Below are 25725 nucleotides of genomic sequence, written 5' to 3' on the forward strand. Positions count from 1 at the left end.
ACCTAAGAGTTGCTCCGCCGATGCAGGATACCCGTCCCGGGCCTGCTCCTCCTCTCAGGTAGCACGTGTCGAGTCATCCTTCCGCGCACTGGACACTCGCGAGATAGTCCACGACACTCCCGACCGGCTCAAATCCTCGAGTTCGATACGAGAAACGGGCTACGACGCACGGATGCCTCGACATTTTCGTTTCAAACTCGAACCGCGTGCTCGTCGTGTCCTCTAGTAGTACGCAATAGCACGAGTTACAGTCTGTTACCAACCTGTTATCAGGCGATCGATGGAGTGCTGTGATTGGTCGGCGCGCTAGGGAAACTTGGCGTCGACCAATCACAGCGTTTCACTAGACACAGGTACACGATGATGAACCGTGAGAGAACACACGCTGGATGCCTCGACGTCTTCGTCTCGAAACCGATGTTCTCCGCGTAGCTGCGTGTCCGCGTGTCCGCGAGTGCTCTCATTCACAGTGGAATGAGTGACATAAGTTCCCGCCACAGGTACACGATAATGAGCCGTGAAAGAACACACGTGGATGTCTCGACGTCTTCGTCTCGAAATCGTTGCTCTCCGCGTGGCCGCGTGTCCGCGTGTCCGCGAGTGCTCTCATTCACAGTGGAATGAGTGACATAAGTTCCAGACACAGGTACACGATAATGAGCCGTGAGAGAACACACGTGGATGTCTCGTCGTCTTCGTCTCGAAAACGTTGCTCTCCGCGTGTTCGCGTGTCCCCTCATTCACGGTGGAATGAATCACGTAAGTTCCAGAAATCATCTTTATAGTAATGTACTCTTTATAATATATCGTGCATAATGTGATTAATTCTAATATTGCCGTTATTGTAAATTATATATCAGCCAATTATATATACAGCGGCAAATATCTTTGCTACTAATGTGAAAAAAAGTGATGTATGAAATATAATGTGAAATAATTAAATAAGTGTAATAAAAACCTCTTTGTATCGAATTTAAGAAATATATAAATAATATGCTAGAGTATAAATACAAATTATCTGCATGTATAATTAAAAGTATAATTAGCACTTTATTTAATAAAGCATAAATTTATTTGTTTTAGCTACATTTTTTTTTTTTTTTTTTTTTTTTTTTTTTTGTTCAGTAAGCAACTGTCATACGATACATTCATCACTTATATTACTTCTTCTTGACTGTGATTAAAAGATATAATAAAGAAATGTTCATGTGGTTTAAAGTAATTATTTTAAAATTTTGATTGATAGTAATGAATATCGTGTGGGCCAAGACTGGGTGCGCGTGGTTGTTTGTCGTATCTCTTTAAGAAAGACGAATGGAAGATGAAACGAGGAGTAAATGAAAAGGAGAAAGAAAAAAAAGAGAAGTGGGACTATTCCGAATGATAATGATCACCCCTGGAGTATACGACCGAGTTGTAGTACAAACAAAACAAAAAGAAACAAGTAAGTATGTGTATGTATAATAATATAAAGACAATTTTTATTATCTCTTGAAAATTTATATATATATATATATATATATATATATATATTACAATTTTATATTTTTAAATTCTCATTTACCATTTTTTATTTTGTCTGCAACTAGGTTTCCAAGCATTGCACCTAACTCCATCATCTAGATATACAATATTTTTTATTACTATTAATATATATGTATATATAAAAGATGTTTAATTTAAATTAACTTGAACAAACTTTGCGTGTTTGTTTGACAAATGTATTATTTGAGTATATTTACCGCGCCTCTCGCAAAGCCTCCGGGTCTTCTAAAACCACCTCTAAAAGGAGACTATAAAAAAGAAAAGATATATAATTTATATAAAATATAATAACAATTACGATTATAATGTTTAAAATTTGGTTAAATCAGCAATCGAGTTTTAACTTTAAAATTTTAATTAAAAATTACTTACACGTCCTGGATCAGCTTCACTTATTGCATCAGCTTTAGATTCGTATAAAGTCATAAAGATTACGACAAAAATCAACAATAAATATAATAGTCGCATTTTTTAAAGCTAAAATATAAATTATGCTCGTCCGTATGTATGTTTTTGATTTGCTAACAATGCGTAGCGCTTATATAGCACAAGCAATGCTATATAGCAGATATGAAATGCAACATAAACTTTTATACCGTAATAATTCATATATGTACATGCATGTATGTACATACAAACGTGAAAATATATGAAAAAGTATATCGTTTTTTTAATAAAAACAATTTTTGTAGTCATATAAAAATAAAAAAAGAACGACATTGCTATTTCCGAAAAATAAAGTAGTGCCAAACAGAATAATTATTTTTCGACAAGATATAGGCATTTTGATCGTGACACTTGACATTTTATTACATAAACTTTTATATTTCTCTTACAATATTATTTCGACGTATATGACTTTATAATCTCCAACAAGTAAAGTATTAACGATGAAATCAATTTTACGATTTACAGTTTTAGCGATACGGAAGCAATGTAAATAACAAAATAACCTTTAGAATAATTGTGATTATCAATGCAAATACAATAGTTACAGGGCGAATTTCTAATAAAATTCGACCAGAGGTCACGCTACGCCGGGATTGAGTTCCGCTTGTAAAGATCTCCGTTTAACGAAGTAAGAGGTTGACGGGAAGGATTAAAACGCGTCCATGACCCAGCGGATATCTCTGGATACGAAAGTGGCACGTGATAAAGGGCGCAGGTGGGTTACGAGCGTGCGGGCGTAAGTAATTGCAAGACTGTTAATAAAAGCCAGGCAGGAAAGCTCTCTTCGCCCTCCTGCCTTCTCTTCTCCTCTCCTCTCCTCTCCTCGCGATCGAAACACCCGTACCCGGGTCGCGGCCTGTGCGCCGCGGATATTTTACCCTTTTCGATACTAATTCTCGCTAAAAGTTTTATGACTGCGCTCGTGACGTTGACACGGCTGTCATTATTATTTTGAGAACATTTAAGGGGGTATTGTGCGTCGCCGTCGACTCACTTAATTTATACAATTATTAACGTGGTTCAGAAAATATTTTCATCCTCAATCTGCTGCCTTGTCGCGCCGTCGCCGTCGCGTTTTTGCAATTTAACAATAATATAATATTTGCGTCATAGCGACTTTTTTATTGCATATAAAAACGAAAGCGACGGCGTCAATTCTTGCGAAAAGATGCATCCCGCGAACCCCGGAGAAGAGAAGAAGGATTCCGGCGAGAACGCTTTCGGTACGGGACAGGTGACGGGTGACGGCGCAGCGGCGGACCGACGGCGAACTTCTTTCCTTCCCTCCCCTTCGTCTCGTTTCGTCTCGTCTCGTCTCGTCTCGTAGTCGTTAGAGTCAGTCTGGTTGCGACTGTCGCGCGGTTACGTTACGCTATACCCGGTTGTCTCTTGTGGAACAGTGCGTTGCGTCGCGTCGCGTCGTCTCCACGTGCTGCGTTTGCGCTCGTTTCCGCTTCTCCCCGTTTTTTCCTTGCACTCCACCGGAACTTGTTCGAATTCCGCCGCGTGTTGCAACGAAAAGGAGACCAAAGGACATCGTCGTGTCGTCGAGAGTTGAAGTTAACCGTCATCGGCAAGCAACGTTGCCGATGAAAGTCCGGGATCTTCTTTGCACGTAAGTACGGGAGCTTTCCATTCCGGCACTGTATTACACCGGGCATTATTTCATCCTTTTTCTAGTCCGCAAATAAACGAGGAAGAAATAATGCCCTGCGTTACACAGTGTCGTTGTTGGAAAGCTGCTCAAGTCTTTTCTTTTTTTTCTTTTCCCTCTCCTCTTTCTTTTTTTTTCTTCGCGGACAACTGAACCGTGCAACGGTTCTCGACGCGCTAGAGGTGAATATGTCTGCCATTCACACGATTGTTACTCAAATTATTTTATTATTATACTAACGAGACATTGATAACACCATTTTTTTATAATCCTGAGCAACTGCTGGTATCGTAATATGTATATTGTATTGTCGAATCGTTTAAAATAATTACTAAAGATAGGGTTTAAACGCGGAATCCAAATTTGAAGTAACCTCATTAATAAAATACATACATAGATAAATGAGGCTAAAATGCAAAAGTTTTTGTCCCAATGGGATAAATTGCGACGTACACGCTAAACCATTTTTCGAAAGTAAAGTCTTAATTTATGCTGTCCTTCGGTTTTCGTGGTAACTTTTGTGGAATGTTTTGGCATTAATAATTACTTGCACAGAGTATATGTATAATTGATACAAGTACGTCAAGACAATTCGCGTCAAGAATTGATCAAGTATAGTATTCTACCGAGAAACAGAAAGTAATAAAGACTAGATAGAACTGTATAATAATTTTTCACGTGAGTTTACATATAATACATACGTATGTACATACATGTATATCGTTGACGCTTGCGTTTTGCACCTAGGACACGATGTACGATTCGTTGTGCATTCCCCAACGTTATTTATCACAATTTCTTTCGTTTTGTGTTCTTCCGAGCGTGAACATAAATATAAGCTATCAAGGAAATCACATCAATGTCAGTTTTCTACAATTTAACAATGTACAATAACTATTATTTTTTACGTTTAAATTACATCTGCAATTATGTTGAACTTAAATTGAAACTTTATGTGAATCACATGACTGATATATATCTTCATCAGGGTCTTGTAATTCTTACAATTATATAGCCCGTATTTCCTCTGAAAAAATTTGATTCAATGAAAGAATGTGCAACTTGATCATTCTTGATTAACGAATATAATATAATAAACGACATATAAATTACAATGTTACACATCCCTCTGTAATAGAGTGTAGAAAGTAGAAAGAAAAATTTCTTACCAACAATGAAAAAAACTTGATGCAATTAGTTTTCCACACAAGTATGCCCAAGTTGAGATGCAAACTTGTTTTCGACAGCAGGCAGGCAGGCAGGCAGGCAGGTACTCGTGAATCTCGCGACCATTCGAGAAATACATTTTTGTTCGTCTCGCCGCCGGTTTGTCGCGTCTAGTGCGGGGAAAATTATTTTACGTATTATTTTAAAGGGTCAAAAATAGATCCGTGACAGAAGGCGCGCGAGTACAAAAGGCTGCATAAATTACCGTCAAGGCTTTCCCATTCGCGCTATATTCATTGCAAGATCTGCCTCGACGATCCACGAACTTAACTCGTACGTATCGGCCGAATAAACTGAGCCACGTCCGTCTATACTTGCGTGATTTCCCGACAAACTATTTTGAAGAAACCTTAATGGCCTGGGCCATTGTTTTAGTTGCAACACAGTGAAATGCATATTCATATAATGAGCGCATACGGGGAAAAAAGATACAGAAAAAGAAGAGCTACGCTATATTTGCGGGCAATATATTGATTTGGGCTCAGAGTTGGACATATACGTATAGCTTTCGTTTCGTAATTATCGCGGACTGAATCTCCACTTTGGCTTAAAAACTTTTATTTAATTTGTACAATTATTTTAACTATTTTATTATTTAATCTTTTCTAATAGAAAGAAAATCCAAGAAAAAAAATCAAAATTTAAATGTCACTTTTTTATTATTATTATTCTTTTATTTTATTTTACATTCTGAGCATTCTGAAAACAAAAGATTTCTTACGTATATCTATTTCGAAACCCTGTATCAACGTATAGGGAGAAAAGCACACGATACATTTGTTTCGATTTGGACGAAAATGAAAGTTTGCGGTGAAACGCGAATCTCTCACCGTTTTCGAAATTGCTGGTATATGCCACGTGAAAACTTGCAAATTTATCATATGCTGTCCCGGCAGAAAATTTACATTCCATTTTCTATTGAATATCTTTGATATTAATCTCCAACGAACTGGAATTCATTGGCGGTACATCGATTCAGTCGGGAGATATTAACGGAAGAGACGATTCGAATGCCGAATGCGGAATGCGGAATAAATTCGTAAAATCGGGGTCACACACGCGACATTCTGCAGTCTAATGTAAGATATCAACGTTTCATTCAATATTAAATACTTGACGCAACTCTTTGATGGCGCGCTTCTTGATTGAGCAAGCATAATAGAAATATACATACAAGTTATTTTAGTCGTTGACATCTCAAACGTATGTGTAAACGTTTTTTTATGTATGTAATACTATTGATTTCTGTTTAATGTTTAATATTAATTGTCTCTCCACTGGTCGATCCTACCTATATCTACTGACGAATTAAACCAATGATCCTTTGTTCGAAAAATTTGGCAAAATAGTTTGAATATAAATTGAGTTGCAGACTTTTCGATTATATTACAATATTATACGATCGTTGTAAGAAGTTTACGACAGACGTAGTACTTGACGTAGACTTGAAGACTTTAAAGAATACCATTTTTAGATCAACGCGTAAAGTCAAGTATTAATCAAGTACGATGATCTCATACCCTGTGTTGTTAGATTCGTCAGCATTAACAATTTATTCCATGACAAGTTAATTTTAACAACGTTTTTTTCATTCATTCATTCATTTCTTTTCGACCGGATTCGTTAATTACATATTTTCATCAAGATTACAGAATTAAATGATTAACGTGATGAAAGCTTCCTCGATATTTTGATTTGCCTTCCGCTGCATAATGCGTACGTACAGTTAACGCGTATAATGACACGTTATCGCAGCATGCCTAGTTAATACAGATTTATTGCTGAAAGTCCGAGAGAAGGAAAGGATATCGCTGCTTGTCGTGCTAGGCACGTGCGACCTAAAGTAGCTTTTCTGCATACCTAATTGTCGTATGCACAAACGCTACTACTCCTACGTTGCTACCTACTTATCGTCGTTAGTTACCTGCAAATCACCCTTGGGTGATTGAGACGCGAAAATTCATACGTGAGGAAAGTTAAAATATTGTATTTTTTTACCTCTTTACGAGCGCGCGTGGTAGGGAATCCTGGACGATATAGGCCTTTAAATCTCTCTTAAACCAACAGGGTAATCTACTTACGAGTGCAGAGGCAGAGCTTCTCTAAACCGGTCAGTCGTGAACGCATTCGGCTCGAAACGCTTTCGCGATTCCACATTCCGCGAACTTGTCTGTTATCTGAAAGTACCTGCCGCATCTTTGCGGTTGGGATATTCGCGCTCTGTCTATATGTACTTGAACCGGAAGATAGAAATAGCGTGAAATGTTAGTCGTTGATTAGAAAAATGGAAAAAGAAACGAGAGAACTGAAAATGGTAAAAACAACTTGCCATATCGATACTTGTTATCGTTTATATTTTTTACGCTAATTAAAAAAAGAAATGGAAACTGATTGCGTCACGCGCAACGATCAAGTATCATATAGTTCTATCTTAATATACATATACTGATTTTGCATGTCAATTAAAATCTTGCATATTTTTTTCGATTATCTGGACGTGAAAATTTTCATTAGGCAAATGGTAAATTTACTTTTACAACGAGAGAACTGAGAACCCTGTTCTCATATCGTGTCTCCGTACTTGGATACTACTACGAGAAGTTCTAACCACGAACCGCTGCATTAACTTAAGTGCACGAACCGTCGACGATGCTGACATGACGTTAAAGTCCGTAGCGCGTCATTTCTCGTTTGAAACCTGTCGAGACTCGATCCTTTCTTGGATTCAACATTTAATTTACATCGACCGTTCTATCAACATTTTTATGCAGGATTATTAAAATAATTGCCACGGAAGATTTCTGCGCGTGTTTATTGCGGACAATCGCCGCCTGACGCGATATTTTTTTCCATTTAACACCAAATTCAGAGAAATATCGTTGCTTTCTTATATCGTTTTATATTTTTTTTTTTTTTTTCACCGCTGCACACATATATTTATGCAAATCAGTCAAGGCTGTGCAATTATCTAATTAACTTACGCGTTACTCAATCAGGTTCCATAATTGAACAAAACAAAAAATTGTATAATCGCTACAAGTAGCTTTATTTATAAAACGTTTCACAGAAAATCGAAAAAATAGCTACTCGATACCTCCGGAGAATGTGATTTTGCAGTCGTTAGTATAGCGCAGGTTAGAAATAAGCGTCATAAGTATTTTAATAATTTTCAACAAAGCAAAAACATACTTTTGAGAAATTTTATATCAACCGATCAACAGATATTTCTTTGATTTTTAAACAATGCGCGTGTAGGATGCATACATCTTGCGATGGGTTTTTTTTCGAATTTATAATTATTGCTTTTTAAACGACAGTAAACTTGGTGATTTTGGTGTCAGGTCGAGGGTGTACGTAAATATCGTAGGTACAATACCCGCGAGGTCGAACGCATCGAGAGATGATGCATCTTATCTTCACCGGAGGTGAGGCATCTCCGGTGAAATCGGTTGGGTTAGGTTTCTTCACGGTAAAGCTGCTTTGCTCATACCATATTCATACGCGCGGTTAACGTCAACGCGAATGATGGAAGGAGGCCTTTCGCAGTGCACGTGTGTGTCACTTGAAACTCGAAGAGGCTCGCGTAGGCCGATAAAGTTGACGCCGCCAAGCAGTCTGGCATTCTCGGTGTTTCTCGTTTCGTCATGACCTCGCGAGAAGCGAGGTTCTTCTTTCTTTCTTTCTTTCTTTCTTTCTTTCTTTCTCTCTGATACCCCTCGCTTGCCGATTTTATCTTTCGTTTCCGTCATTCTCTCGTACGTGCGACACTTGCCACGCTGGGCAATAGATTCGCTATACATTACTTTCCTATCATTAATTTTAAATATGCGACATGGTTACCGTTATATTGCCGCACGTTACGTCAAGTTGTCGAAATACAACGCGTTTATTGACGTCATTTCTGGCGGGTTCATCTCGTAAATCTTACAAGGTGTCGAAGTAAGCAGACTGAATTTAATTTCTGATTTATGTACCTTGCAGCCGTTGCTATGCTATCTGGTGCAAGTAGGAATCGCATCTCGTTTCTCCGCTTCTCTTTTCTTTTCTTTTCTTTTCTTTGCCTTTCTTTTATCTCGCTCGCGGAGCAGCACGTCATTTAATCGGGGTCCTCGAGTTTCCGCTCTCGCGATATCATCTCGATCGAGACGTGGAGGGCTGTGCCCTCCTCTTCCTCGAAAGCTCAGCCGAACCTCTCAAACAATAACCGCCCACACGTCGTTCCTCATTTTCACGTCCCTTTCATCCTTGGTTCTTCCTCATCGTCTTTGCCGCGGTCTCGCTCTTCTCTCGTCGTTCTGTCATCTATCGTCGGAGGGTGTCGTTAACAGCACCGGCTGTTACATCACTACCATCGTCTTTCACGCGCCTGTATCTTCCAGATTAGACGACGGGGGATAGCTCTCTTTCCGCTATCGGTAGACGTTATACTAGGATATTTGCTGAGCGTTACGAATTTCTGGTGACGAAACATTTCGCGAAGTAAAACATGACTTTTACCTCCCAATTATTATTATTATTATTATTATTAATTTAACGAAACTTATTGCTGTAATATTAGGAAATTAACAACGAATCTACTATACACTTGCTAGCTTTCAAGGTGCAGTTCAACAATGATAAACGGATGTACGTTATGTATACGTAATGCGGGCATACATACACGCGTACTCGGGCGTTGCGCAAACTCAAAGGATCTATGTATGTGCATGTGTGCGCTCGTTACAGTATCTGATTGTGCTAAATTCAGCGTACGTTCGTTCACTACTCTGTCCAGGAAGTGACGCCAGAGATATCGTACAGCAAACCTATGATCGGAATTTTTATGTGCGTCGACGCGACGGCCGTTAATGATACGCCATTCGTCATTTCTCTAAATTAATTTGTCCGAAACAACCACGCTCTTTTTTTTTTTTTTGTACCTCTCGCTCATCTTTCATCTTTCATTTCTGTTGTGAGTAAAAAAAAAACGTGGTTGGTACTTTATTTGAACGATCACGTTCGTTCTCGGTAAAACCTGATGATAGGCATCTGCGGCTAATCGTGTCGAATCGCCAGTAATACGACCCCGTTAATTGTTTCGCACGATGCGTGCAATGTTTGCGACGTTGGATAGATTTACTGCATTTATTGGAGATAATTATCGCGCACCTAAACTAGTCGTGGATATTAACGGATTACGTAATGCATTTTGCTCGTGCAAGAATTTCATTCGCGACCATATCGCATTGCAACTCGCGTACAAACACAATCGGATTGGAATGCTTGATTTGATAAATATTCATTGCACAGTATATATACCGCGTTGTACTGTAAATGAGCAATCGCGCATAATAAGTCAACTAAAATACGTAAAATGTTTTTTTTTTTTTAATAATGTCTTGTAATTCTTGAGACAATTGTAAGTTAGAATAACTGTTATGTAGAGAAAGACAGAGAGAGAGAGAGAGAGAGGGGGGGGAAAGACATCTAGAATTTTGTACATGATTTAGTTGAACATGAGATATGAAGCAACAACAATTAATTACCTCACTTTTTTCCGTTTTCTCCCCCGAACAGAGATGTACGAAGCAAGAAAGATTTTTTGAGAGCTTGTTATTTTTCTTTTTCCACCACCCCGCGATCCAATTACCGTCGGATTCACGCAGCTATTAACGTGATGCGTTCTATGTTTTCCTGTTTCAGGCACAACCATGGTATGACACTTGATTGAGGTAGCCAGTCCATAAACGACCACCAACCGCTGCCGCCGCCATGAGCAAGCTATTTCAATTTCTGGCCCTCCTCCTGTTAGGTGTCAATGCCAGACGAACCGACGGAGACAGACCTGCGGATGACGCGTACGCCGGTCAGCAGCGTCGTGGATCCCTTCACAAGTCAAATTACAACAGTAACAATAATTACAATCATCAGCCAAACTCGCCGTATTTGCCGCATCAGCAATCCAGGGAACGAAAGCCTAATATTGTGCTGATCTTGACGGATGATCAAGACGTTGAATTAGGTTTGTTTTAACGATCACATAAAACGTTTTTTTTTTTTTTCTTTGTTTTTAAATTTCTCGGGAGCCGATTAAATCAATTCAGCCTTTTGTAAACTCGTTAAATTTAGTAGCGAAACACACGATCGGTCTCATTTATTCTCTTTACCTTTTATTCGATTCGTGTAGTCGAACAATTTGACTTCTAAGAGGCTCATTTATCGTTGATATAAATGTCTACGTGGAACAGAGAGTTGACTTAATTTATTGCGTGCGGCAGCCTTCTGGCGCCTTATCTCGCCATCGCGATATTAGTCTCATTGTCAGTCCTTCCTTGCGAAGGCCCGCTTACGAGATAACGTCTTTGTGAAGAGAAACGCGTGCAATATGCAATCTTGTCTATGACTCTGCGTAGAACATTGTGTGCATTTTTATATCACTAATTTATCTGTTAATATCGCAAGGTAGATTATGAGTGTATTCAAACGATACCTTAAATCTTGACAGATATATTTTTAGCGGTTTAGATCTGTTGAAATGTTTAATCGTATCGAAATGGTCTTACAGGTTCGCTGAACTTTATGCCCCGGACTCTGAAACGAATAAGGAACGAGGGCGCTGAGTTGAGACACGCGTACGTGACTACTCCCATGTGCTGTCCAAGCAGAAGCTCTTTGCTTACCGGCCGTTACGTTCACAATCACGAGGTCTTCACAAACAACGACAACTGCAGCAGTCCTCAGTGGCAACGAGATCACGAACCACACTCCTTCGCCGCTTATTTGAGCAACGCGGGATATCGAACAGGTAAGAGAGTGCCCGTCGTTCACCCCGAAAGCTTTTGCAGAGTCCGCTCGATTATTTTCCCATTTTGCAATTTCGCACTTTTCGAAGGATCGCACGCACGCCAACCGTTTAATGATATTAGTACAGCAAAACGGTAAACGAGTCTTGTCGCGTTTCTCGAGCTGATAAGCTCAAACTAGAACTTTTTTTTTTTTTTTTTTATCTTTAACAACGTCATCATTGAGAGTTCTGTAGCATTAAACTTTAATTACTCGAAAAAATTACCGCGAGAAAAGAGAAAATAAAAAGTAGCTTCTTCGTAAGGCTACTTATACTCGATGCTTTTAGAGTTATTAATGGCGCGATATAAAGAGGCGCATTGTCCGTTGCATTGTAATGCACATAATTCGACCTTTGGCTATACAAACGCAATCGGGATAATCGAGGCACGTTCAATTGAGAAGTGAGATTCTATTTACCTCCCTATGCTGGCACAATGCACTTTATGCGTAACTGGAGTCAAATATAGTCAGCGATAAATTCTCATTACGCAGGTCGACTCGAGTCATTTAGGCCGGGAATTTTCAATTAAAATAGGTCGCGGATGAATCGATACTATCATATCGGAGCAGGATTCTTCACGAATTTATTCGTACGTCGTTAAACAAAGTCGACATTCTCTATTAACATATGGGATGCTGTGCCCGCGGGCGGCATTATCCCGCAATTAAAATCTCGATTAATTTGCTCCCCTCGTCTGTTCTCTTCCCTACATTTCTGTGCTCGACATACCGACGTCTCGCGATTTTCATTCCATGCAATCGGCCGCGTTGCATTCTCGCGAAATTCCCGAGGCTCGATCTCGCCAAGCCGGGTTTCATCCTGCGCGATTGTTCGACGAGTGTTGCAGACTCCCTCCCGCAGCTTCCGAGCTCGTCATCGGCGAATCTTGGCGTCACCCCTCCTTCTCTTCTCTTTTTCTCTCTCTCTCTATCTCTCTCAAGAGCCAAAAACGGTCATAACGCGCACCTGCGTCGCGATCGATCGATGAGTCAAAAAATCCAAATGTTTCGTCACAACGATCGGCCTTCTTCCATTAATCGTTTGACGATTTCGCGAATGCTCAGCGTGACTCGAATCTATTGTACATCTGTAAATACGTGAAATACCGTTTTGACACAAAACTCGATATCTGAATCTCAAAAACACTAATAATCCTTTTGAAATACTAAAAATATTCTGTAGTACAAAGGAGGAAAAAAAAAAAAAAAAAAAAAAATTGGCGATCAGTAGGGTCATCGGGGCGTTTGCTCGCCGATGTCAGAGCTTGCATTCAGGCATTCGGGTAAGAGAGCGGAATCTCTTCGGCTTCTTCTCGTTCCTTGGGATCTTCCTTTCTGTCCGGTCGGTTCGCAACCATATTCGCGTAGGCAGGACATTGCTCCCTGAAAGTGCGGCCAGCCAGCCAGACTCCCATCTCGTCGATCGAACCATTCGCCTACATCCGGCATGATTGCTACGATTGGCGATCTTCCAAAATTTTTTTTACACATCGTGTTCTTTTGCTTCCGGCGCGTTGTCTACGTAATCGAGATAAAAACTTGACCAAGGGAAGAATCTGAATCGCAACCGAAGGTGAAAGCGCACAGTTAATTGCCACGATACGTCGTCCCGTTTTACGATTCTCTCAAAAATGATCACCGATGACATAACATTTCTGCTCGCTTAACGAGTTTGTATCTTGCACACGTTTTAATTCGATAGTCTACGAAACTCGTCCCGATACTTATAAATCTTGCACCGCATGGCTGAATTCAACATTTTTTTCGTTGTAGTTTCACGCTTTCGCTAGACACTGAGTATAACGTTAAATAATGTCCAACCAAAAGCTGCGCAGGAAAGTATTTTATTTAATACACTTTTAATTGTTCCTTTGAGACTAACTTTCTAGGAAAATTTATGAAATTGAGTCTTGACTGGATTTTAAATTCCATTTTTCTCCTTTCGCATTATACCACATTAAACTTAAAAATCTGTAGCTCGTCGTAAAGAACTGTCTTGTTACGTCAGGTATAATTGCGAATGTTGCAACGTGAGAGATTCGATTAAAAACAGAGGTAGAATAAAGAGAAAATTCTTTGCGACGCAAGTAGAGTTTACGTGAATAATGAGGGAAATTAGGATCCATTATCCGACTTATCGTAATAAATGCATAATGACATCAGCGGAAACAACGCCGATGGTGACGTATGGCGATCGTAAGAAGAACATTTCGTATCCATTAACGTTGAAGAAAGCCTCGCCGCACATATGACGCAGTCAAATCACATTGTTTCAAGTGGCTGTAGGAAGTTTGATTACCATAATACGTACTTGTACTTGTTAGTATATGCGGCAAATATCTCTGCTATTTCGCAACTAATAGATAAACGTTTCAACTTCCGGTGTCTTATATTAAAATAAAACTTAATAAAAGAATTTATCGGCAAATTATAACAACCTTGGTAGAAATAATCTTTAAATCATCGGTAAAGTAAATGCACTCTAATAAAAACAGCAAAGTAATATGTTTTTGACTTGAGAAATATTCTTGATGGCATATAGAATATTGAAAATAATTCGAAGAAGCTATTTAACGATAGATTGCATCGAAATTTTATGTCGTTGAAATTCTCAATTTGTTTCCTGCGGGTTTTTTTTTTTTTTTTTTTTTTTTGCCGTTTTATCATTTTTTTTAAATCATTCTGTTATGTCAAATTGACAATAAATCTAAAACGTACTTTATATATGTAATATGGCACTATGAATAACGATCCGCGTGATTCGCCCACGACGTGAAATCCCAATTCATCATGCGAGTCTTTTAGCGGAAGTAGCGTTGTTCGTTGAACAGCTCGTTAGGCTGCGGCGGGCGGTGGTGCAGAAGCATGCGATGTACCCTTAAATCTCAGCACGGGAACGTTTCGGTCGTAACGAACGGGGTCGACATGCGAACGAATAAACGATCACGTCGAGCCAAAGCTCGAACAGCGTTGCGCGTGTTTCGTTTGAAACCCGAAAAGCGGGTTAATGCTCCCATAGCACGAAACAACTTCCTAAAATAATCGTAAACTTCCCTCGTACCACCGATATTCCAGCACGTCCAGCCCCACGCATAAGTTGAAACAAACATAAATGATTTTAATAGCGTGGCGGCCACTCATTGAGAATCAATTACAACTTGATTCGCGTGATTTTTTTCTCTGATTTCAGGATATTTTGGCAAGTACTTGAATAAATACAACGGCTCGTACATACCCCCAGGGTGGCGGGAATGGGGCGGACTTATAATGAACTCCCGCTATTACAACTACAGCGTCAACATGAATGGCAAGAAGATAAAACACGGCTTTGACTACAGTCGGGACTATTATCCGGATCTGATAGCCAACGACAGCGTGGCATTCCTCAGACAAAGCAAACACAATTTCGCCCGGAAGCCGGTGATGTTAGTCGCGAGCTTTCCGGCGCCACATGGCCCAGAGGATTCGGCGCCTCAGTTCTCGCATCTCTTCTTCAATGTCACCACTCATCAGTAAGTAATATAAACGGGCGCGAGAACGCGACGCGCTATCCTTGGCAGCGAGACATTTTTTTTTGCAAAAAAAAAAAAAAAAAAAAAAAAAAGTTAATCCCACCATCATTGAAATGCGGTTTGGCCAGACAGTTCCATGCGAGATTTCTCTATTTGAGTTTTTGCATTTATTATTCCGTCGATCACTACTCGTCGTCGATATCGCAAGTCCGGCTGATTCGAGCTGTCGTTGCCGTGACGAGCTCAACTTCGAATCCAGTCCCGCTCTCGCCTATTATTTTTTGTTGCAATCCGCTCTTTCACTCGTCCGATAGAGCGTACAGCTGAACGGGGAACGCGCGACCCGACAATAAGGATTGTCGTCATGTGGACAAAACGAACGAGAGGCAAGAGCGAAAGCGAGACCTCCCTTCGACGAGTCTGGCTCATCGTCGACGCTCGGCAAGCCCGCAATCGCGCTTTTCACTCCTTCCAAACAATGCGCCTCGTGTTCCATCCACGTTGAAGCCCAGTAAATTCGCACGGTTTATCTCCGCCCACGCGAAAATCCAGCATCCGGGATCCGGGACGAGGGGATGGAAGATAGCGCGAGCGGTAACGTCAGCGTACATACTCGCGCTCCTAGACAGGATAGACATCGCTTCGAATGATCGAGTGCCCTAGACCACCATGAGCGTGCTCTTCCCAGCCCATCGTCCCAGACAGGTATTATTACACACACCTGTGTCTGCGGAAAGAGAAAAAAAAGCATCACAGCGTGTCGCAGAGCCTCGGAACAAAAGTGGAACGATAGCGACGCGAGCTGTCTCTCAACGAAGCTTTATTTGTCCTCGTTTAGCTAAACATTAATCAATATACACATCCAAAAATATTAATTGCACGTCCCTCTGTAGAATAACAGAAATTTCTATGATACCAAACAGTTTGCTAAATATTGTTAAATATAATACTTTTTTAATTCTTTCAATTATTTAGATTTTTATAAATGCACATATAATTTTTATTTAATTTATCACCCAATTATATGACGTAATAGGTATGTGCGAGTAATTGGCAATCTGCTTTTGCTGCACCCCATAAAAATCTATGACTACGACAAAGATTCTGCGCGCAGTATCAGCGTTTTTAAAGAATGTGAAGGAAGATGAAGGGCCAATTACCTATAATTTCGTGTCTCGCGTAATTGGAGGAGGAGAAAGAAGCGGCAAGGGTTCATCTCGAGGGTGTATCCGTCCACCTATAGTTCTCATCTTGTCGTATTATAAGCGATCTCGCGCGGGTCACAAGGGATTAATTCAATTTCGGTCTACCTGTTAAGGATTCCTGGAACAAATCAATGTTATGTGTTCCTAAATCTATATGAATTCTATCGTTAAAACTTTGTACCTTGCAAATCAAGATTTTGATTATGCATAGCATTACTCGGTTACCAAAATTTTTATTTAGAAAAAGAAACTTTTATACGTATTGATAAAATTCTCATAATTAATAAATTGTGTACTTTTGCATTTTAGTACCCCGGCATATGACTACGCGCCAAATCCCGACAAACAATGGATACTTCGAGTTACACAAAAAATGCAGCCTATTCACAAGCAGTTCACAGATCTTTTAATGACAAAACGACTTCAAACTTTGCAAAGTGTCGACGTTGCTGTAGATAGGGTACGTATAATATTTATAATTAGATATGATACGCTTAATATTTGCGTAAAATTGTATAGAATCTAAAAGGAGGTCTAGCTTTAGATATTAAATCATCTTCAGGGATCATTATATCTACAGTGAAAGTTTTAGAATTTAATACAATAGCGCGATATATTAATCTTATGACAGATTTATCAAGAATTGAAGGACCTAGGTGAATTGGATAACACGTATATTATTTATACGTCCGATCACGGATATCACTTGGGGCAGTTCGGACTTATAAAAGGCAAGAGCTTCCCATTTGAATTCGACGTACGAGTGCCATTTCTTATTAGAGGTCCCGGTATTGAACCTGGATCCATGTAAGTGACATTTCACGTTAGTCGTTTATCGTTATAATATTTTACTAACGACAAGTATTAATGGTACAATATATTTAAAAAATATTTGCAAATAACTCTAATCACAGAAACTATTGTTCGCAATAAGCTTCAATTCAATCGAGAAATAAAATCGTTTTTCATAGTAATGTTATAATACAATTTCTAATTGCCTTAATATACATGTACCCTGGCTTTCATTCGCGGAGACTCGCTTAAGAACAAATAAACGTTGAAAAGTGTAAGACCGTAATAAAATAAAACCGCATTACGTTGCAGAGTAGACGATATAGTTTTGAACATCGATCTGGCACCGACATTTCTGGACATCGCCGGCGTCGAAACCCCACCACAGATGGATGGTCGTTCTTTTAAGAAACTCTTCCTCAAGTAAGTACATCAGCGGTTTTTCTTGCGAGGTCGTGTACTTTAATCTTCAGACTCGCCATGTCATTGCATTTTAATAGCACAATTGATACGCAAGATTTTGAAATGTGCTTTATTCATTTACTTTTGTATCGATCAATTTTCCTTTCCAACTTTTACAGCTATCTGCTGAAATAATTAACATCTTTTAGAGAACATTATAAAAATTGTATTATAATAAATGTTTATTCATTACATTTAGCTATATAAAAAACTATTTTAGCACAACTTTACTGTAGAAATTCAATTGTCAATTTTTTTTTTTTTTTTCTATACTGTGCTATTACTTGAATATTGGTACATTGACCTCCAGATCTTGATCGTTCGTTATGGCGCATTATGTCACAAGTTTTATTCCCACGATAAATTCTCAATGTAATAATTTCCAATTGAATGTTAGAGCTTCACAAAGGCTAACTTTAGTACAGCTTACGTAATCAGATTTTAGCCCATACCTAATTGACTAAAATTTCTCTTTTATAACTTTATTAATTTGCTGCAACTTTCTGACCCGCTTACACAAAGTCACATTATTAAAACGCTTTTTTTGCAGCTTGACTTTTGACAGGTTTTCCTTGTAGTTAAAATCTGTTCTATAATTGCATTAAATTATTATCAGTAATTATGCCATTGCAAAGCATAAAGTTTTTTTCTCAAAGTAAACTCACCGCGGCGTTGTATCGATCTCGTGTTTACTTGTGAGTAAAGCCCGTCGTTACGATAGCAAGCACGGCAGAAGGTCCAAGTTCAAGTGGCCTGACACATTCTTGATTGAGTCCTCCGGTCGCCGTGAGACTCCGGAATCTATCGCTGAATCGAAAGCACGGGAAGCCAGGAGACTAAATGCGACTCAAATTAAACGAGCGTCGAATTCGACGCCGGAAGAGGAAGACGATGATGTTATCAGTCCAGACACGGATTCTGAGACGGAGCATCGACTTATAGAGAACGATACCGGAAGCGATCAGGATGTCTCAGACGACGAGGATTTTGAGGACTCTGTAATAGATGAAACAAGTGAGTCATCCGCTTCTTTTTTTTTTTTTTTTCCTTTATTAATAACTATTGATAGAAGATGATTCGGAATTAATCATTTCAGTTGCTCTTCTCTTTTGCTTTACTTGAAAGGTCAATTGAAAAGTACCAGCTGTAAATGATGAAATCATAACTTTTATCTAGGAACGACGGCATTTATAGTGTCGAGGTAAGGCCCGTAACATTGATCTCATAAGAACTCGGATAGATCCGTTGGCTTGGCGATAAGAGCAGATGCTCCAGCCGCACGCAGCATTACATTATATAAAACCTACCGTTACGCCAGATGCAGGGTGTCGCGTATTACGCGTACAAGCGCGAAGAAACGAGTTCTTTCCCTGGTATGCATTACCATAAATACCCGGTCCTCGGAGTCGAGACAAGAACGCATTACTTCCCTTCTTTTATCGTTCCCTCGAGATTATCGGGAAAGCATTTCGTCGCGAGGATATTTTCGGCGATAAACTTGACGGCGATAAATTTTTTCCTTCTCAAAGGTTTTATGCAACACGCAACGTTCGAGTTTTAAGATTCCACTTGATCCCGATTAGTTAGTTTTTTTTTCTCCTCTTCGCGATAAAATCTACGACAACGTCATCGACTATCTTTTTTCTCGTCGTCACAAATTTACATTTATCGATGATCAAAGACGCTACCGTTTCTTTCTTTACACGTTCCATTGCTTTAGCATCGCGTTTTAATTAACGAGATGTCTGAATATATGTTAAAGAATTTGAATAAAATAGATAAATTATTTGTGTTTTAGGTTCAGATCCACATCTGGACAATAGGGTACATTCGATGCACACGCCTTTCGCAACGAAGCACGAACGTCTAGCTGCGGAGTGCTCGCGACCAGAAGCACAGACCGATTGTCTTCCTGGGCAGAAGTGGAGATGCGAGAAGGATGGACACCGTTGGCGACGACACAAGTGCAGATATGCGGCGCCTTTGCCGCCACAGAGAGTGTCGAAAAAATGTGCTTGTTTTACTCCTAACGGTGTCATATACACGAGACTCGAATCCAATGATTATGACGGACAAAGATATGGTTTTACGAGAGATCGCCAACCTATGGATCTTTACGAAGATACAGCCGGATACTTCAAACGAGGTGAGTATATCTTTCGCGTAATTATTTTCTTTTATTTTTATATTACTTATTTACTAAGTCGTCTATTTTCTATTATACATATAGAGTGGGGTAATAACTATTAGGATCAAAAAAGTATAATAAAATATCTTTATGTAATTTTCAAATAATTCTTTAAAGTCAAACCAATAGTACCTTCTTACGGATCTCTCGGAATTATACAATTTTTTTTTTTTTTTTTTTTAATAAATTTTATTTACTGGGTTTAGTTTTCGAGATATTTAAGGTTTAAATAATTATTGCCCCACCTTTAATATATTATTTAGTGTATTATCTCAAAAAAAAAAATATAATCACGAATTATTTTCCAATAAATTTAAAATTAACTTACTTTAATGTGACTTAATAAAATAAAAGAAATTAAAATTACATGATATAGGCAAGCGAGAAATATTGAATGATGTTGCATCTACCGAGAAAAGTGAGGAAATAAATGTTAATAATGTCGACTGGGACAATAGAGATAAACGCGTAATTGATAAGCAAGACGGCGATATCCCCAGCATGGACTCAGATATGCCGAACTGGAAAGTGACCGAAAAATATGGAAAAAATCTTGAAAGGTATGCAAGTAATCATCAATAAATTAAATATACTAAACTACGAGTTTGAATCAAATTAATTCCTATTACGAAATCTATAAATAATTACACATTTCAGAAATGGCAATAAGACAAACATTGAAAATGCTAATGTCATTGGAACTGATGAAAGCGATCAATACCTTGTCGACTACTCAGATTATGGCTATTCGATAAACGACTTTGATCCCATTTTAGATAAAATTGTTAAAGGTCGATTAAATATGGATGATGTAATAAAAAGACATCGGAGGGTACGGAGAAATGTTATGAAGAAAGATACTATAGAACACGTAACAAAAATTATGGAAAGTTTAGAGGAAGAGCTAGATGACTTAAAAGTAACATTTAAAATGTCAATTTCACCCTGTAAATTATTTTTTATGTACGTTACCGAATAATAAAAATTATTTTATTATTTTAGCAAACTCAAGTTCGTCATTTGTCATCTGAAATGGGAAAGTCATTATCTCCAAAATGTTTGGTTTTACCGGAAGGAGGTGTAAATTGTACTCAAGCTATATATCAAGATCCTAATGAGTGGCGAATATCCAGACGGGAGATTGAACAGCAAATTCGAAAAATGAGAGCACAATTGGAAACCCTGAAAGTAAATTATATAAACATATATTAATATGCTTATTATATAAATATATAATATTATATTTCATATAGCTCTTTTTTAAATTAAATTTTGTAATAACTTGATGTATTTACAGGAAATTCGTCGACACTTAATGATCAAACGACCACAGTTTCTGAATAACGAGGAGAAACTTGCTGACGCAGAGGAAACTCGTAATTTGCATAAAACACCCCATCATTCCCCAAAGGGACACGCAAGTCGCCATCACAAAAAACACGATAAAATTACTCATACTGCTACAGATTTTATTATGAACACTACAGAATTTGTTACAAAGATTAATACAACTCCGAGAGATGAAAAAGAGTCTACGGTGGAAGAGAAACCTGATGAATTTAGTACAATTTCTATCGAAACTTCTACTTTAGAGACTATCAGCGAAACGTTAGCAACAACAGTTCTAACGACAGTTAAGCCGAAAAAACCGCCTCGCCGTCAGAAGATTAAGGAAACACCTACAAATAGAACGGAAATTGAAGAGGATAAGCCGCAGAGACGCAGAAAAACACATCACCATCGTAGAAATAATACACTGCTTACGAATAGCGTACATGACGATGTTCCACGCGTAACGAATACAACTTACATTACTAGCAATGTGACATTTTTTACGCAAAATCCTATGACTCGCGAGAGACACAATTATAGTCACAAACTTACAAGTGCTTCTGCTACTACAGAATCGAGTAGTATAAGACAAGAAACCCAGTATTCAGGAGTTTCACAGAATAATAACTTTAACGAAGATCGTACCACAGTATCTATGGCCGTTACTGAATCTGGAACAACCGGAACAGTGACTTCAACACACACAACGGAAGTACCAAGAACCAATCATCCGACTATCGATAAAAGCTTTAATCAATTTCGAAATACATCTCTTACGTTACCGACGACTATGCCGTCAGTGAAAAGATATCCTAAAATACAAAAAAACAGAACATCTGGTATTCTTGGACCAGCGAGAATCGACGTTACCATTCTTGAATCTCCTGATAGAAGACATAAACAGGGTATTGTTATAAATTTTAATTAATTTTAGTTACGATTTTTTAAGAGCATTTTTATCATATAATTTTTATTTTAGGTATAACAACGACAACTAGTAATAACGGTCGTCTACCGCCGATGTTAAACACTCCATTAGAAGCGCGACATAAATGTTATTGCGAGCCAGATACAAAGAAAGATGAGAAGGAAATCGCTAGAGAAGAGAGAAGAAGGTTAAAAGAAGAACGTTTAAAGAAAAAGGAAAAAAAACTTAAAAAAAAAGCCAAACTAGAAAAGGAGTGTCTGACGGAAAAAATGAACTGTTTCGAACACGATAACGATCACTGGCGTACTGCACCTCTGTGGAATGCCGGACCATTTTGCTTTTGTATGAATGCTAATAATAACACTTATTCGTGTATACGTACAATTAACAAGACCCACGATTTCCTTTACTGTGAATTTACTACAGGATTAGTAACATATTACAATTTAAGACTTGGTGTGTATAAAGAAATTTCAAAAAACAAAATCTCACGAAAGAGTTTGATTAATATTACCTTAGTTGTCTTTTTTTATTTTTTTATTTTTTGTTAGATCCATTTGAACAGTGGAATAGAGCGTCATCTTTGACACCCACTGAAAAGTCTTATCTGCACGATCAATTGGAGCATTTGAAGGGCTGTAAAGGTACATGGGATTGTACGGTTGGTAATGCTAGAGAGGCTATGCCGCAACTGCAGCAACATCAACGATACATTTCGAAAAGAAGATACAGTGACTCATTTGGTATGTTAAAAAAAAAAAAAAAAAAAAAAAAAATTATACACATATATGTATATGTTAAATACTAACAATTCTATAAATTATTTTAGCAGAAGATATATTTGTACCTTCAGCGTTACAAATTATACGCGAAAGCGAACTGGGTAATCTACCTAATAAAAGACGAAAAAAGTTACAGAAGTAAATACAGAAATATTTCTAAACAAATAATTTAAATATAATATTTAAATATTAATTTTAATATAAATTTAATATAATATTTTTGTGTTAGCTGGAATAGGCGCAACAGAAGCTGGCAAAGCAGCTGGCGACATCATCAAGATTCAACATATCCTCGACGTCATAATTCTAGGAATCAATACTGATCTATTTTTTTGTTTTTACACCAACAATTTGACAAATTGCCCCAAGTATACACTAATTTTGCAATGCATTTAATAATCTAATTTATTTAGTAATAATTACAACGAAGAAGCCGAGCTTATACATATTAGCTGTTATTTTTCATTAATAATAATTTGATTTTAATAGATTTATTAGATCTTCATACGTCATCCACATTGTGCATGTTTTCAATATATTTTGTGACTGTCGAATTTATTGTAGAAATGTCGTATGCACTCTGTTGAGCACTTCTACAAATGAACAAGATAAGTAACTTTTATATAATTTATATGAATTATAGATAATTGGGACTATAAATTATTGAAAAACGTAGTTAGATTTTTTTCTATAACGTATGTTTTTGTAATTTATTATTTTTTTCGAAGAACTTGTCTAATTGTACCAGTGGTTTTTAACATATGTGTCATAATTAATCAAATCGCATTTTTTTTTTTTAATTAATGAATAAAATAAATTTGACAATGATACTTTCATCATTGTTAATATGTCGATATAAATGTCACTACATTTTTGTTGAAAATTTACTACATGAAGTAATTATCGACATATTATTATTTTTATTAAAATCAACTGTGTAATAGAAGACTGAACGCACAACGAAACATTAACTTTATCTCCCATTGCCAATTGGTAAACTTTCTGTAATATACTTGTCTAACAATCAGAAATGTTTCTCAAATGCTGCCATTTTTTTAGCTCTCCTATTATCTTTCTATAATAAATTATACACATATTCTTACGTAACGCACTGCCAAAACAATTATAAGCATCAATATTCTTTATATATCTTAATATCGATTCTATATAATAACACAATAATAACTTTAAATTTTTAGAATTATTTAAAAATTATGAATTATACCAAACTGTTATTCATTTATTTTTATCAATAAAAAGAAAAGAAAAAAAAAAAAAAGAAGAAAGAAAGAAATAATGTATTTAAATGTAGAAATTAAAAGAAACATTTTATCTGCTGTATTATTATCTATATAAAAGATATTAAATTAAATAAATATTTAGATACCATAAAACATATGTATGTATAAAGTATCTATATTATACATGTAAAAAAAGATGAACAACATCTGAATACTTACATATTGATGTCCCTCTTAATTCATTTCAATTCTATTGTGCAATTTGGCAAAGCTTCTGCAAGTTCTTTCCTAAGTAAAGTCTTATCCTTTAAATATGGCAAATTAGCAAGTTTCAGAGACTTCAAATTTCTGTAAAACATAGAAGAATTTTATTTTTAAATTATATCTTTTTTCTATTAATGAACATTAAAATTATTTTCAATATATGTACATGTACATTAATACAAAGACACTTACTTGAGATTTTTCAAACTATGCACTCCTTGATCAGTTATACTTTTACAATCTTTGATTTCAAGAGTAGTTAAAGTGTCTTTTATTGGTGATAGTAATGATAAAGCAGTATTACGTAAGTAAATACAACGTATGAACTTTATTTCGTCAATATATCTGCAACCAACTAAATTTTCAAAGTAGTAACATTATTCATTATAAATATTGTTAAAGTACACAACAATAGAAAAGAATTTATTTATAATAAATAATTGCAAAATATATAATATAAAATCTTTAATTAAAAATAGTTTGTAATTTTCTTTGTTATCAAAGATTATTTGTTGCAATGTTTAATTGTCAAATAATGTAATTTAAAAAGATAGATGTATAATATAGAAACATACATGTTTAATACTAACCAAAATATGGAAATCCTATGTGTGTTATTCCAGAATCAGTGGCATCTACTGCCTGAATAAAAAAATTGTTTTCTTCTGGTGGTAATTTATTGTAATCTTTCAGATGTTCTGGGAAACCTTTCCATCTGACAGTAGCACCATTTTTCAAAAGCCATTCAGCACATGCACGATCCGAGCCAACCGATTTAATTCTGTCGTAGTCAACTCTTAAAATAAATTATCAGTTAAAAAGTTAAGCATTGGCAAGTAAGAACACATTGCAATCAATACAATAATTAACAATAAGTTTTTTTAGTACCTGTTAAATATAACGGTTAACCAATAGAAAAATTCTCTGTTGGGCACTTTTTGAAGGCGACTTGTAGCATTCAATATTATTCGTAGTCGATTTAATATCTGTAACATATAACCAAATAATAAATATCCTGTACACAGTCCGTTATGCGTATCGTATCGAAATAAAGAGTACGATTTGAGTCAAGCCAAATTGAATAAGTTGATAACAAGCAGTAAATTATATATCGTTGACCAGCACAAAATTGTACAGAATGTAATAACATATCGTACGTGTGACATCGTGACGATCGTGACACTTTAATCGCGACTTTCATATGTACAAATACAGAAGCTCGTCCGCGTGAAGCCAGCGTTTCGGCTGCCGTCGGATAGAATAAAAGGTATTCTATCCGACGGCAGCCGAAACGCTGGCTTCACACGGACGAGCCTCT

At 37.3% G+C, this 25725-nt stretch overlaps 2 protein-coding genes and 2 long non-coding RNA genes across 8 annotated transcripts; 1 reads left to right on the plus strand and 3 right to left on the minus strand.

The window, feature by feature from the left end:
- The first annotated feature begins 362 nt into the window (after positions 1-362).
- Positions 363-24349, plus strand: Sulf1 (Extracellular sulfatase Sulf1). 4 transcript variants are annotated; one of them, XM_070670099.1, is made up of 19 exons: positions 363-759; positions 1247-1444; positions 2537-2710; positions 10559-10877; positions 11421-11660; positions 14892-15213; positions 16728-16878; positions 17050-17225; positions 17523-17633; positions 18394-18686; positions 19471-19818; positions 20237-20420; positions 20518-20779; positions 20863-21048; positions 21158-22097; positions 22172-22576; positions 22672-22863; positions 22950-23040; positions 23132-24349. In XM_070670099.1, the coding sequence occupies exons 4-19, from the start codon at positions 10628-10630 to the stop codon at positions 23223-23225; spliced, it is 4245 nt and encodes a 1414-aa protein (XP_070526200.1). In that variant the 5' UTR covers positions 363-759; positions 1247-1444; positions 2537-2710; positions 10559-10627; the 3' UTR covers positions 23226-24349. The 4 variants fall into 4 exon arrangements, with proteins under 4 accessions (XP_070526200.1, XP_070526203.1, XP_070526201.1 ...); XM_070670102.1 differs by having other exon boundaries at positions 22953-23040; XM_070670100.1 differs by lacking the exon at positions 2537-2710.
- Positions 1456-2207, minus strand: LOC139110381 (uncharacterized). Its single transcript, XR_011546990.1, has 3 exons — positions 1918-2207; positions 1743-1793; positions 1456-1619 (listed from the first exon to the last, which is right to left on the minus strand). It is a non-coding gene; the product is annotated as an uncharacterized lncRNA (long non-coding RNA).
- On the minus strand, positions 17232-18445 carry LOC139110383 (uncharacterized). Its single transcript, XR_011546992.1, has 3 exons — positions 18338-18445; positions 17957-18262; positions 17232-17795 (listed from the first exon to the last, which is right to left on the minus strand). It is a non-coding gene; the product is annotated as an uncharacterized lncRNA (long non-coding RNA).
- LOC139110379 (ATP synthase subunit s, mitochondrial) lies at positions 23210-25718 on the minus strand. 2 transcript variants are annotated; one of them, XM_070670137.1, is made up of 6 exons: positions 25565-25718; positions 25296-25393; positions 24998-25203; positions 24600-24762; positions 24363-24491; positions 23210-23495 (listed from the first exon to the last, which is right to left on the minus strand). In XM_070670137.1, the coding sequence occupies exons 1-5, from the start codon at positions 25571-25573 to the stop codon at positions 24383-24385; spliced, it is 585 nt and encodes a 194-aa protein (XP_070526238.1). In that variant the 5' UTR covers positions 25574-25718; the 3' UTR covers positions 23210-23495; positions 24363-24382. The 2 variants fall into 2 exon arrangements, with proteins under 2 accessions (XP_070526238.1, XP_070526236.1); XM_070670135.1 differs by having other exon boundaries at positions 23210-23977.
- Between the last annotated feature and the right edge of the window lie 7 nt (positions 25719-25725).

The sequence above is a fragment of the Cardiocondyla obscurior genome, linkage group LG20 (genome assembly GCF_019399895.1).
Source record: "Cardiocondyla obscurior isolate alpha-2009 linkage group LG20, Cobs3.1, whole genome shotgun sequence".
In the NCBI taxonomy this organism is placed as follows: Eukaryota; Metazoa; Arthropoda; class Insecta; order Hymenoptera; family Formicidae; genus Cardiocondyla; species Cardiocondyla obscurior.

Bases quoted from the DNA above. Each gene is read 5' to 3' on its own strand.
- LOC139110379 (XM_070670137.1), bottom strand. The intron at 25,204-25,295 runs GTACTAAAAAAA...ATTTATTTTAAG, and splicing joins TTAACCGTTATATTTAACAG to AGTTGACTACGACAGAATTA. The intron at 24,763-24,997 runs GTTAGTATTAAA...TTGAAAATTTAG, and splicing joins CATAGGATTTCCATATTTTG to TTGGTTGCAGATATATTGAC.
- Sulf1 (XM_070670099.1), top strand. From the start codon at position 10,628: ATGAGCAAGCTATTTCAATTTCTGGCCCTCCTCCTGTTAGGTGTCAAT. The intron at 17,226-17,522 runs GTAAGTGACATT...ATTACGTTGCAG, and splicing joins GGTATTGAACCTGGATCCAT to AGTAGACGATATAGTTTTGA. The intron at 23,041-23,131 runs GTAAATACAGAA...TTTTTGTGTTAG, and splicing joins AGACGAAAAAAGTTACAGAA to CTGGAATAGGCGCAACAGAA.